We start from the raw sequence: 12,238 nt of genomic DNA, 5'->3' as shown, positions 1-12,238 counted from the left end.
CTCTGGGCCGCATTTTGGGGCTTACAGGGATAAGGCTCAATGGGATTTCAGTTTTCACAACTGTCAAATACAAAACAGCCAAATAAAATTACCTTGAATTTATGTTTATGGGTTATCTTCTACTGTGAGTCAGGATTCTGTCAAGAGTGGGGCTGAAGTAGTGGTGAGGGGAGAAGGAACTGGAAGGTTTAAATACTATATAAACAGAAAATTACCCCTAAATGCTATGCTTTCTCAAGTCAGCACTCACGACTGGTTAGGCAGCCATGACTCTTAGTCATACAGATGACTGTCTTGACTTTACTAACCTGGAGTTTGGTAGGGGCAAAATTTTATTCAGTACTTCATATTCAGAGATGCCACTAAATATTGTTTCCTAAAAGGAAAAAAAAAAGCATGAATTAAACAATTTTAATGATAAACCATTGGCATTGTGATCCTAGAACTATGCTTTACATATTTTTTTAAATCAAAAATGTAATGTTAGAAGGACTATCATTATTAAAAAAGAGAGGTAATAAATGCTGGTGAGGATGTGGAGAAAAGAGAACCCTTGGCCACTACTGGTGGGAATATAAATTGGTGCAGGTACTACAGAAAACAGTATGCAGTGTCCTCAAGAAATTAAAAATAGAACTACCATATGATCCAGCAACTTGACTTCTGGGTATTTATCTAAAGGAAACAAAATCACTATCCTGAAGACACTATCTGCACACCATGTTCATTGCAGCATTATTTACAATTGTAAATAATTTATAATTATTTACAAGACATGGAAGCAGCCCAAGCATCCAATATGGATGAATGGGTAAAGCAATTGTTACATACACACACAAACACACTCAAGATAGACTACTCTTCAGTCATAAAAGAGAAGGAAATCCTGCCATTTGTGACAACCTTCAGGACTATACACTAAGTGGAATAAGTCAGACAGAGAAAGACAAATACCATACAATCCCACTTATATGTGGAACCTAAAAGAACTCAAAGAAATGGAGTTTAAGATCTGTGGTTGCTAGAGGCAGAGGGTGGGAGAATTAGGTCAAGATGGCCAAAAGACACACACTTCCAGTTATAGGATAAATAAATTCTGGGGATGTAATGTATAACACGATGACTATTCTTAACAATGCTGTACATGTGTATATTTGAAAGTTGTTAAAGAGTTTTTTTAAAAATAATTTATTAATTTTTAGAGAGAGGGGAAGTGAGGTAGAAGGAGAGGGAGAGAAACATAGATGTGCAAGAGAAGCATCCATTGATTGCCTTTTGCACTCCTGCAACTGGGGACCTGGCCCAAAACCCAGGCATGTGACCTGACTAGGAGTCGAACTGATGACCTTTCAGTTCACAGGCCAGCACGCAGTCTACTGAGCCACGCCAGCCAGGGCTTAAAGGTTTCATGAGTAGGAAAAAAAATTTAGGTATCCTGGGAAGAAAATCTAGCCTGTGATACAAGCCAGGGAAGAAAGCAAGCAGCCTCTATGCTGGATTTAAAATGCAAATCCGGTCACTGAGGTTCTTCTCACTGACTCACTCACCAACCAGACTCTTGACCTTGTCTGAACCTATACTACTTGTCTACTTGGATTTTTGTAACATAATTGCTTTTTTTTTTTCTGACTCAGATATTCTCCTTATGCTTGACTCCTTGCCAGACCAGACTAGCTTCATTTTACTTCTCTGAACTTCAGATTTGCTCCTCTCTCAGATTGGGCTGGAATAACACATGGCAAACAGGGTTGTTGAGAATGAGACTTACGTGTGAAAACATTTAATAGTCATTTATTCTCAAATATTTATGGATCTCCTGTGCACAGATACAATGACACATGAGATACGATCCTGCCCTCCAGGGTCTCACGGCTGAGTTGATTAGATAGAGAAGTAAAAAGGCAATGACAACATAGTGTGTTTAGGAAGAAGTTATGAGGATACACAAATTGCTTTAGGATCACATAGAAGAATGTTTAATAAAAGATGACCCAATGAAGAGCAAAGCTGCCAAGGGCAGACTCAGGGTTACTGCCCTGGTGTGCAGCCCATGAACGTCTTTGCCACAGTCTGCCATGAGGCCAAGTTCAGGCTACAGCTATAAGAAGAAGACAAAGGGGAGAGAGAGTTGAGCCATCTTAACCCTAAACTTCATATTAAACACCTAAGAGGAAACACATCTTACCTCTCCTCTGCAAATCTGGATGCTTCTTACAGTGCGCTCTAAGAGGCCAACCTGTTCTGTGAGCCGGAGACTGTTTTCCTGTAACTGCTTATTTTCTTTATCCAGGAAGAGTACTCTAGTAAGAATGGGATAAATTAGAGGAATGACTAAAAATTTCTACATTATTACTAAAAACTCAAAACTATGTTCCACTTCCCACTAGCTCTGGGTCTTAGCCCACTGTCCACATTTTAGAACCAACTTTAGTAGACCAAATAAGCTACTGGCCTGTACATAGGCATTGAATACCTACTGTGAGCAGAGGCATACTATGCGCAAGAGAATGAAAGGAATAGTTCTAGACCCTCGAGTCGCTTAAGGAAGGGTATGATCCCATTTAGGGGTGGAGCTGAAAAAAGAGACAGTGCATCCCTTCAAATACAGCAGCCACCAAGCCTACATCTGAGTCTGACCTCGCCCCGTCATCCCATCCTTTAGCAGCCGCAGCAACCACTCTACTGAGCACTTCCCACTTAGGTACGTAACCTAGCCACACAGAAAGCACTTCAAAATTTTCATGAAGTAGCTCGTTTAATGCTCATAACAACCCCATAAAATAGATATTGTTATGAAGCCTGTTTTACAGGTGAGGAAACTGAAGCTCGGAAAGGGGAAAGTAACTTGTGTAAGAAGATAAAATCAGAAAGTTGTGGAGCTGGGATGCGAACCCAGAACTTTCGGATTTCTAAAGCCTGAGCGCCTAACTGCTAGGCCAGCCCACTCTCCAGGGCTACAGTTTATACGGGACATGTCACAGCACAATAGTTTTGATCTGAGGTTAGTGTTTGAGCTCTGGTTCTGCCACTTACTAGCTGTGTGACCTTGGCAAATTACTAAATCAGAGCCTGTTTCCTCATCTGTAAAATGAGGAAACATCCTGTAGAAGAAACTTATTCTAAGGATAACATAAGCCAAATTCTGGTGACCAGTGCGCACCTTTAGGAGGCCAAGACAGGAGCATTATGAACGTTGAGGCGAGGGTACTGAGTCCATTGCACCAAGACTGCCTGAAGCAGTGACATAGTCTCATAAGGGCAATGAATTACACAGAATATATTAAAGGAGAGATACATAGTAAAAGATAATCGGAGATCTTCCAGGCCTGCCTGGAGGAGCATGTACCCAAATCAGTGGGAAGGAAAGTTCCAGGCTGCTTGGCAGATCTCTCCCCAGACCGCAGTGCCGTGAGTCGAGGACCAGGCTGCTGAGGTTCGTATGCTCCCGTGACACTCACGAGGCTGGGCGAGCTCCCTAACCAACCTGGACCTCAGCTTCTCACCCATAAACTAAGGCTGTGATAGTGTCTCCCGCCTGGGATTGGTGTGAAAATTAAATGGGTATAGACAGAGAGAGCTTAGAACAGTGCCTAAGACATAGTAAGTGCTCGAAAAAGTCTTAATTACTACAGGTATTATTGGTGATACTGTCTGTTAATATCAACCCACTCTCCTTGCTCTAATTCTGTTCTCTGAGAAAACTTTTGATTATAATTAAAGTTTCCTATAGAGGAGACAATGTTGTGCTGGCTGATGTGTGAATTCTTACCTGCTGGGAATATTTCTTCTTATAAATTTATGCACTGGGCTTTGTGAATTTAAGTCCCTAATGTGAACCTGACTCTCTCTTGGTCTACCTTGGTTCCATAGGTATAAAATGATAAAAATGAGTGTCAACACACACAGTGACGGGCCAAAATGAGCCCAGCCGGGTCCTCAATGAGGCAATGCCACCATGAAAGAGCCCACTGAGGTGGCCAGCCTGCCTTCTCCATGATATTTTTCTCTCTAATTCCACAACTTCTACCACTTGTGTGAACTGCTGAAAACAGTGGGTGGCAGAGTAGCGGTTAGGAGAGAGGCTGCAAACTCAAAGGACAGCCTCTGGAACCGTGTCTTTGTTAAGGGAGAAGCATCTCATCTGGAGCTCACTGGCACCTCTGGCAGGGCTACACCTACCTGTGCTGGACGGAAGATATGACACATTTGTTGTCATGGAGCAATTTTTCTTGCTCCACGAGCTGCTCCAGAAGTTTTCTATTTTCCAGGAGCAGGCTATCGTTTTGGGCCATGACCTGGTCCTGGAATGTCTTCTCCTAGGGATAAAAGCCAAAGCCCCCTAATTACCATGGCAAGAGAAACAACAAATTTAAGAACACCAACCTGTTTATAACTCTGATAGCAAATTTCCCTTCTTTCTTTCTCTCCTCTCATCCAGGCTGTTTTCACCTGTTTGCTGACATTGTCAGCTAGATTGTCCTTCTATATATTTTGGTTACTTACGTCATGTCCTTTGTATGGATATTCACTCATTCTTTTGGGTTAACATTTAAAAGTACCTGGGCCCTCAACTTCTAGTAAGGTCCCAATGATCTCATCTGTATTCAAACTCTGTAAGTATCAAATCACTGACAAACACAACTGAATTATTTGAAGCTCTATACTGAAATACATTTATTTCATAATACATTTCCATATGCTTTGTAGTTATAGTCTTTTGTAAGGCAAAGAGAGGGAAATGGGATTTCAGCCCCCTGACTTGGCACCTGGTGTCAGGATCTCAGTTGGCTTAGCAGGCCAAGCATTTCAGCCAGGCACTGACTGTATTCTTGCAATGACGATGCTAAAACAGTTTCTAGCTGGATGCTATGTTTCATTTTCTACCCACAATTCCCTCTGAATGCAATAGCTAGTGAAGTTACAGCTAAAATGACAAAGGAGTGTACTTTGTGAAAAAATACACTAACATTCTTATAGTGAGTCAGTAGATATTAGGAAATATCAACTGTTGTTGAAGAGTTCAGAAGTTCAAAATTGCTGAATTCTCCTTCTCATTTCACTGGTGATGTGTCAACAGCAGCAGGCAAGTGCTTTCACCTTTTCCTGTGTGCTCCTCACCTGCCAGTGGGGAGGGCGTGGGGGCGGAGAACGGCCCCTGGCAGAGGGGGGATCATAGGGTTAAGAGAGGCCATCTTCTTTCTTTCTTTGAAACAATATACTGCTATAGAGCATTCAGAAAAGACTGCCTATATATGTGGAATCTCAAATTAAAAACAAACAAACAAAAAAAACCCCCAGACTCAGATACAGAGAACAAATGGTGGTTGCCAGAGACAAGGGATGGAGGACGGGCAAAATGATGAAGGGAGTCATAAGGTACAAAGCTCCGGTCATAAAATAAATAAGTCATGGGGATGTAATGTACATCATGGAGACTATAATGAATAATACTATATTTTATATTTGAAAGTTGCTAAGAGAGCAAGTTTTTAAAAGTTCTTATCACACGAAAAAAATAATACCATTTATGGTAATGGGTGTTAACTAGACTTATTGTGGGGACTATTTTGTACTATATACAAAATACGGAGTCATTACGTTGTATGACTAAAACTAATAAAATTTTATATGTCAATTATATCTCAAAAAAAGGAAGAAAGAAAGAGACTGTCCACCAAAGAGTTACAAGGAAGGAGATTACATTATGTTCTGAAACAAACCATTCCAGGCTTTAACGTCTTTCATCGAGGGCCCTTCCATGTCCAACAATAGTCTCCCCTGATATTATTTAAATACATTTATGGTAAGGATTGCAAATGGAAAGAGCCATCCCACAAGTAATACTCTATGCAGTTAGAACTAGATTAGAAAGGAAATTGAATAGGGCAGGCAACTGACACACCTTGTCCTTTGGAAATACCATATTTCTTTGAACCGCAAAATAAGGACAAAAAACTGCTCTAATAAGGATAAAATATTTGGGGAAATTTGGTTTGGATGGTCACAACAGTCAGAACTCAACTGGCTCACTGTATATAGGGAAAACTGGAGAATGAAGCCACACAAAACAAAACAAAACTTGCATTATCTTCTGGAGACATGGAGCTTCATGAGCCCAGCTTTCTCATGCTCGGGGCTCTGGTCCGTAGGCTCTAAAATAAGTAAAATCTGAACCACCAGGTTTGTACCACTGAGGGTCTTTTCTAAGCTATCTCCAATTCTAGTAACAATTTCTCTTGTGAACTATGCATCTACTGATGAACATGCTTTTAAGAGATTTTATACCAAAAAGAAGGTTACAGAAATTTATGTGCCAGAAACCACTTCAGGCATTTCATATTTTAATCTTCACAAAAGCATGGTGAAGTAGGGATTTATTTCTCCTATTTCATGGATGAGGAAAATGATACACAGGTACTATTAAGTGGCAGGGCTAGATTTTCGCATTTCAGTCTGTCTAAAACCAAAGCCCACAGTACACTTAATGGCAGTGAGCAAAAGGTCCAATTACTCTTAGTTTCTGCTTATTTTTGATCTTCAATATCTTTCATGGAGACCGGTGATTCTTTGGGTAGACGTATTCATTTCCTAAGTCTGCCATAACAAATTACTACACATTGGGAGGATTAAAACAACAGGAATTAATTTTTCTCACAGTTTGGAGGCTAGAAATCTAAAATCAAAATGCTGGGTCCTGGCTGGGTAGCTCAGTTGGTTACAGAGCTGCCACAATACACCAAGGTTGTGGTTCAATCCCCCGTCAGGGCACATAGGAGCATCAACCAATGAATGCATAAATAAATATAACAACAGATCAGTGTTTCTCTCTCTCTAAAAGAAATAAAATCAATAAATAAAAATTTAAAAAAATTGTTGGTAGGGTAAGTTTCTTTTGGGGACTCTGAGGGAAAATTTGTTCTATGCCCCTTTTCTAGCTGGTGTGGCTAGCAGTGCTTGGGATCCCTTGGCTTGTAGCCTCAGCACTCCAATCTCTGCCTCCACTGTCACACGGCCTCCCTCCCCTGGGTATGCCTGTGTCTTCTCTTTTCATAAGGATGCTGGTCATATTGGATTTAGACAGAGATCACTAAATTGTGTGTAGTCAAGGGATTCTTAACCTGGAGTTCCATAATAGCCCATGGAACAACTGTATAGAAACGAGTACTTTAGGAGTGAGGGCAGAGTTTTCAAAATTCTGAAATGGGCTAGGGATTTCAAGAAGGAAAAACATTCCTGGCTGCGTTAGCTGCTCTCCATTTTGAACTTACGTAGTTTAATAATCTCAACACCATTCTGCCTTGTATTCTACCCATGTGTAGACACACACACCAGTAAGTCAAAATGGCAATAGGCAAACAAACAAACAAACCATGGCTATTTAGAAATAAGCTTGAAGGCACTAGCTGATAAAGGAATAGGGATCATCTATATTCACTGCCATTTAAAACTGACAGAAGTTTGAGGCTAAATGAGGGCTTATAAAAAGTAGGAATGAGTTACTGATGGTGTTTTGGAAATCTTTGTTGAAGGGTGTTTAAGAAAAGATATTTTCACTTGAAGGCAAGACACTAATTATAAGCTGGCAGTGTAGAATATATTCAGTGTCCAGTTTGGTTTGGCATCAATCAGTCTGAGTCTTAAATCCTTTATGGCAGGGCCTAAACAATTACCCACAGTGAAAAAAGGTGCAAAGAAATAAGGTGCATAGCACATGAACAACGTGCTAGGGAGAGGCCACAAATAAGTTTTAAAAACGAGTGGGGTTTCTCCAGATGACTGACCATCAACATCATCAGTGAGCTCTTCACCTTTTTATTTCTCACCTTTTCTAATTTTTGCCGCAGTATTCCTATTTCATCTTCAAGTAGTTTAATTCTTTTATCGCGTAGCTCTACTTCATGTGTGAAACGACTCTTGACTCTGTGAAGCTTGGCTTTGTGATGATGACATTTTTTATTATAGTTTCTGTAAAAATAAATTTAAATACAGGCATATCTGAACACTGAAAATTTATTTTGCTTCCTCCATATGCACCTTTCTTGGATTTCCTCTTCTTGTTTTGGCAGGGCCTGGCACCAGACGGGGATAACCTCCTAAAGAACACCAGCTTTGAGTCTCTGCCAGGGACTCAAGTCTCTGGCCTATCTTGGTCTTGAGCTGATGGGTGTAGTGTAGCTTTAGCAAGCAAGTTTTATTTTGGAAACTCCTTGACTTCTGATCTCTGCTCCACTGCTTCAGTCATTAATTTCAAGTTTTCTGTTTCTTAGCTATACCCTTGTATAGTAATAGAAACCACTTCAATCTTGTCTATTTTCCAGATAACTGGGTCAGCTCTCAGTCCTTGCCTTGAGTCTGGACGTCCAAATGCCAGTTCTATACAGCCTGAGACTCTTATCCTGCTTCTGACATAAATCTGACTTACTGCCAATAGCACATGAAAAGATGCTCAACATTATTAGCTATTAATAAAATGCAAATGAAAACTACAATGAGATATAACTTCACATCCACTAGGATGTCTAAAATTAAAAAAAAAGAGTGCTGATGAGGATATGGAGAGATTGGAGCTCTCATACACTGTTGGTAGGAATGTCAAGTGGTACAGCCTCTTTGGAAAAAGCCTGGTAGTTCCTGAAATGGTTAAACAAAGAGCCGTATGACCCAGCAATTCAACTCCCAGAGGAATTCCAAGAGAAATGAAAACATATGTCCACACAAAAACTTGTATATAGTCCTGGCTGGTGTGGCTCTGTGGATGGAGTGCCGGCCCTGCATTCAAGGGGTCACTGGTGGTTTGATTCCCAGTCTGGGCACATGCCTGGGGTGTGGGCCAGGTCCCCAGGAGGGGGTGTGAGGGAGGCAGCCACACATTGATGTTTCCCTCCCTCTCTCTCTCCTTTCTCCTCTTTCTAAAACTAAATAAGTAAAATCTTAAAAAAAAAAGAAGTCTTTAAAAAAAACCCCTTGAATATGAATATATGAATGTTCACTGTAGAACTATTCACAATAGCCAAAAGGTGGAAACAACCCACATTTCCGTCAGCTGATGAATAGATAAACGAAATGTGGTGTATACATACAATGGAATATGGTTTAGCCTTAAAAAGGAAATTTTGAAGAAGATGGCAGCCATGTAGGTGGAAACTGAGTCCATTTGCTCTTGCCCCCAACCCGGATACTTGGCTGATCTTCTGAAAAATAAACTGAACATTCAACAGAATCTTAGCTGATACGAAGTTTCAAAGCCAAGGAGTACAGAAGATGCTTCACGACAGGAGGTAAGGGGATTTTATATAGGCTGAAGGGGAAATACCCCATGTGTGGCACCTGCCGCCACAGAGAGCCTGGTCAGAGATCACAGCTTTGCGGCTCCTGCCCCTCCCAGATCAGAGGACCCCCAGACCCAGGCCGGCAGTGACCTGGATACACAAAGTTGAGGAGATTCAGGCTACACAGACACAGGCACACAGCAAGCAACACACCCACAGCTGCAGCAGCGAATGCCAACTGGGAGAGTGCCGGAGAGGGAGAGGGGTTCTATCTGCACCTGGGTTGGGTGGAGGAGGCAGGCCACAGCCAGCTGTGACTGTGAGAGACTTGGCTTTTCAGAGAGGCGGTGTGTACAGAAATCCAGACAGTGACTCGATGCTGCAGTGGGAGTGCCTGGAGAGACTTTTTTAAAAGGGAAGCTGAGGTGTGCTGGACAGGGACCCCACATGCAGCTGCCCTGTCAGCAAGGGGAAAGGATTGAAGGTGTGGTTTGCTTCCTCCCACTCAGTGCAACTGGGCAGAGAGATCAGGAAGGTGCACAGCAAGGGGATTTCTCAGCTCCAGCCTGAAACAGCTGGCAGGGTGGAGGCTGCACTGAAGCCGTACAGAGTGGAGAGTTAAGGACTCTTGTCTGCTTCAAGGGCAATAGGCTGGGAACCAGACGGGCAGGAGTTGAGCACCCAAGACTGTTTACAGCTGGACAGATCCCCCTCCCTGGTGGAGATCCAACCTCCAGGAAGGGAAGGACACAGCCCCCACCTCCTGCAGGACTGAAAGCACCACCAACAGGGAAGATCTTCAAAACAGGCTGGACAGGCTCAACAACCCACTGCAGGGTGCATATCCACAAGAGAAAGACAGAAAGAGAAACATCTAAAGGACCCATTTTGAACTTCTCCCAGGGAGACAAAATACACTGGTTCCTAGGGCCCTATTCCACTGAGGCCAGCAAAGCAGGGAGATCAGAAATTGGAGCAGCAAGGAATAATTAGGGTCCCACCCAGCCTCGACTTGTACACAGAGCTGCCATCAGCACCAAGCAGGAAAGAGCTGGCCCTCTAACACAAATTGGCACCTCCCTTGACGTGGACAGCTAGTTCATCATAAGATACACATTACTGGAAATAAGCTGGGACAGGCCAAGACAGGCAGTGCTGGGGCAAGGGGCACACACCTATGGTTTTCCCAGAAGCCTGAACAGCCCCTCCCAAGGGAGACCCAGGCCTCCCATCCTCCCAATCACAACAGAAGCCCCCTCTAAAGGCAGCTGAAGGTAACACAGGCGGTGCTGCCACAAGTTGGGTGATCCACCCCGGGACCTTGAGCTGATAAAAAGCCAGAGGTGGATCCAGAAAGAGAAGACAGAAGGCAAACACCAAACTGCTGAGATGAAGTGTATGTCATTCTTTTTTAGAATTTCTGTTTTACTCTTCCTTTCACATAGCTTTTTAATATCTCCTCTCTTGCTTCAGTTGTATTCCAACTAATTCACTATGCTTTGTCTTTTATTTTTTTACTCTTTTTATTGAGATCTTATATTATGTATTTTACTGCTATTTCAAATCTCACATTGTACCCTTCCCTTGTCTTACTCAATTTTGCCTTCTACCTGCTCTTTCTTATTTCCATTGTAAATTTTATTTTTCCTCATTCTATGCCTTGTTCCTATTTCTTACTCTTAACTATTTCTCCTCCTTCTATCCTCTCAAAAGCATTCTTCCTTCCTTTAGTCAGCTCACATTCTTTTTCCCCACCTTATAATCTTATTTTCTTTCCACCTTTATAAATTGTGGCTATTATTTATGAATTATGGTAAAATAATTATACTTTATAAATTATGGTTATTGATGTTCTTCTTCAACTGTATACCTATTTGCTCACTTTTTAAAGATTTCAGATCTCATAGGTCACTCCCCACCATCTTACTCCATTTTGCCTTCCTCCAGCCCTCACTTATTTGAGTTTGGAATTTTAATTTTTTCCCTTTCTTAGCCTGGATTCTATTGCTCTTATTATTTCTCCTCCCCCTATCCTCTCAAAATCATTTTTCTTTACTGTAGACATCTCATATTCTCTTTTCTCTTTCACAGAATATTCTTGTTCTCTTTCCACCTTTATCAATTTTTACTCAGCTATTGTTGTTATTGACCTTGCTGTGTTTTTTCTGCAATTTTGTTCCCTTTGGTCCACTACCTTTTACATTTTATTTCAAATCTCATATTATATTCTTCCCTTTTCTTGCTCCATTTTGCCATCAACTCTTCCTGTTTTACTTATGTTTTAAATTTTATTTTCTTCCTTTCTTCTCCTTGTTTCTATTCCCTACACTTATTGTTTCTCCTCCCTCTTCCCACTAAAATAATTTTCCTCTCCTTTAGTCACCTCATATTCCCTTTTTCCAATCTTATAATATTCTTAATTGCTTTATATCTTTATTAATATTTGCTCATTTGCTGTCAATATTGCTGATGTGATAGGGGGATATTCTTGCTGGCATGGGGTTGGTTTTCTGGGTAGTATTGCTTTGTTGACCAGCACATGTACAATAGCATACAAGATGTGGCAGGAGTTGTGACTCCCAGTCAGCCAGCCAGAAGGGAGAGCCCACGAACAAATGAGCCATCAATAATCAAAGCCCAAGTAAAACAAGAGAGCCCGCGTAAACTGAATAAAAGGCAAACTTAGAGCATCCAGATCAGGAGATGAAAGAGACTGTACCACTGAGTCCCACAGAACTCCTACCACAGAAGTCCACCCCACAAAGACAGGCAGGCAAAGGAGAGCAACGTGAGGTGCAGAAACAAACAAAAAGAGTCACCTAAAATGGGGAGACAAAGAAATAACCCCTAATTGAATGGAAAGGAGGAGTCCCCAGAAAAAAAGCTAAAAGAAATTGAGGCAAGCAATATATTAGACATAGAATTCAAAATAATGGTTATAAGGATGTTCAAGGAGCTCAGTGAGAACT

General features: G+C 41.5%; 1 protein-coding gene across 1 annotated transcript in view; it reads right to left on the bottom strand.

Moving 5' to 3' along the window:
- CCDC30 (coiled-coil domain containing 30) overlaps positions 1 to 12,238 on the bottom strand; it is an 86,765-nt gene that overhangs the window by 286 nt on the left and 74,241 nt on the right. Inside the window, 4 exon segments of the mRNA XM_054572073.1 lie at positions 309 to 376; positions 2,186 to 2,300; positions 4,180 to 4,316; positions 7,824 to 7,965. Of these exon segments, the coding sequence (XP_054428048.1) occupies positions 309 to 376; positions 2,186 to 2,300; positions 4,180 to 4,316; positions 7,824 to 7,965 (462 nt within the window).

This window comes from Pteronotus mesoamericanus, unplaced genomic scaffold (genome assembly GCF_021234165.1).
Source record: "Pteronotus mesoamericanus isolate MK-2021 breed Mesoamerican mustached bat unplaced genomic scaffold, CSHL_Meso_final contig_221, whole genome shotgun sequence".
Lineage (NCBI taxonomy): Eukaryota > Metazoa > Chordata > Mammalia > Chiroptera > Mormoopidae > Pteronotus > Pteronotus mesoamericanus.
The sequence above is the reverse complement of the archived record's forward strand: the minus strand, read 5'-3'. Positions and strand labels throughout refer to the sequence as shown.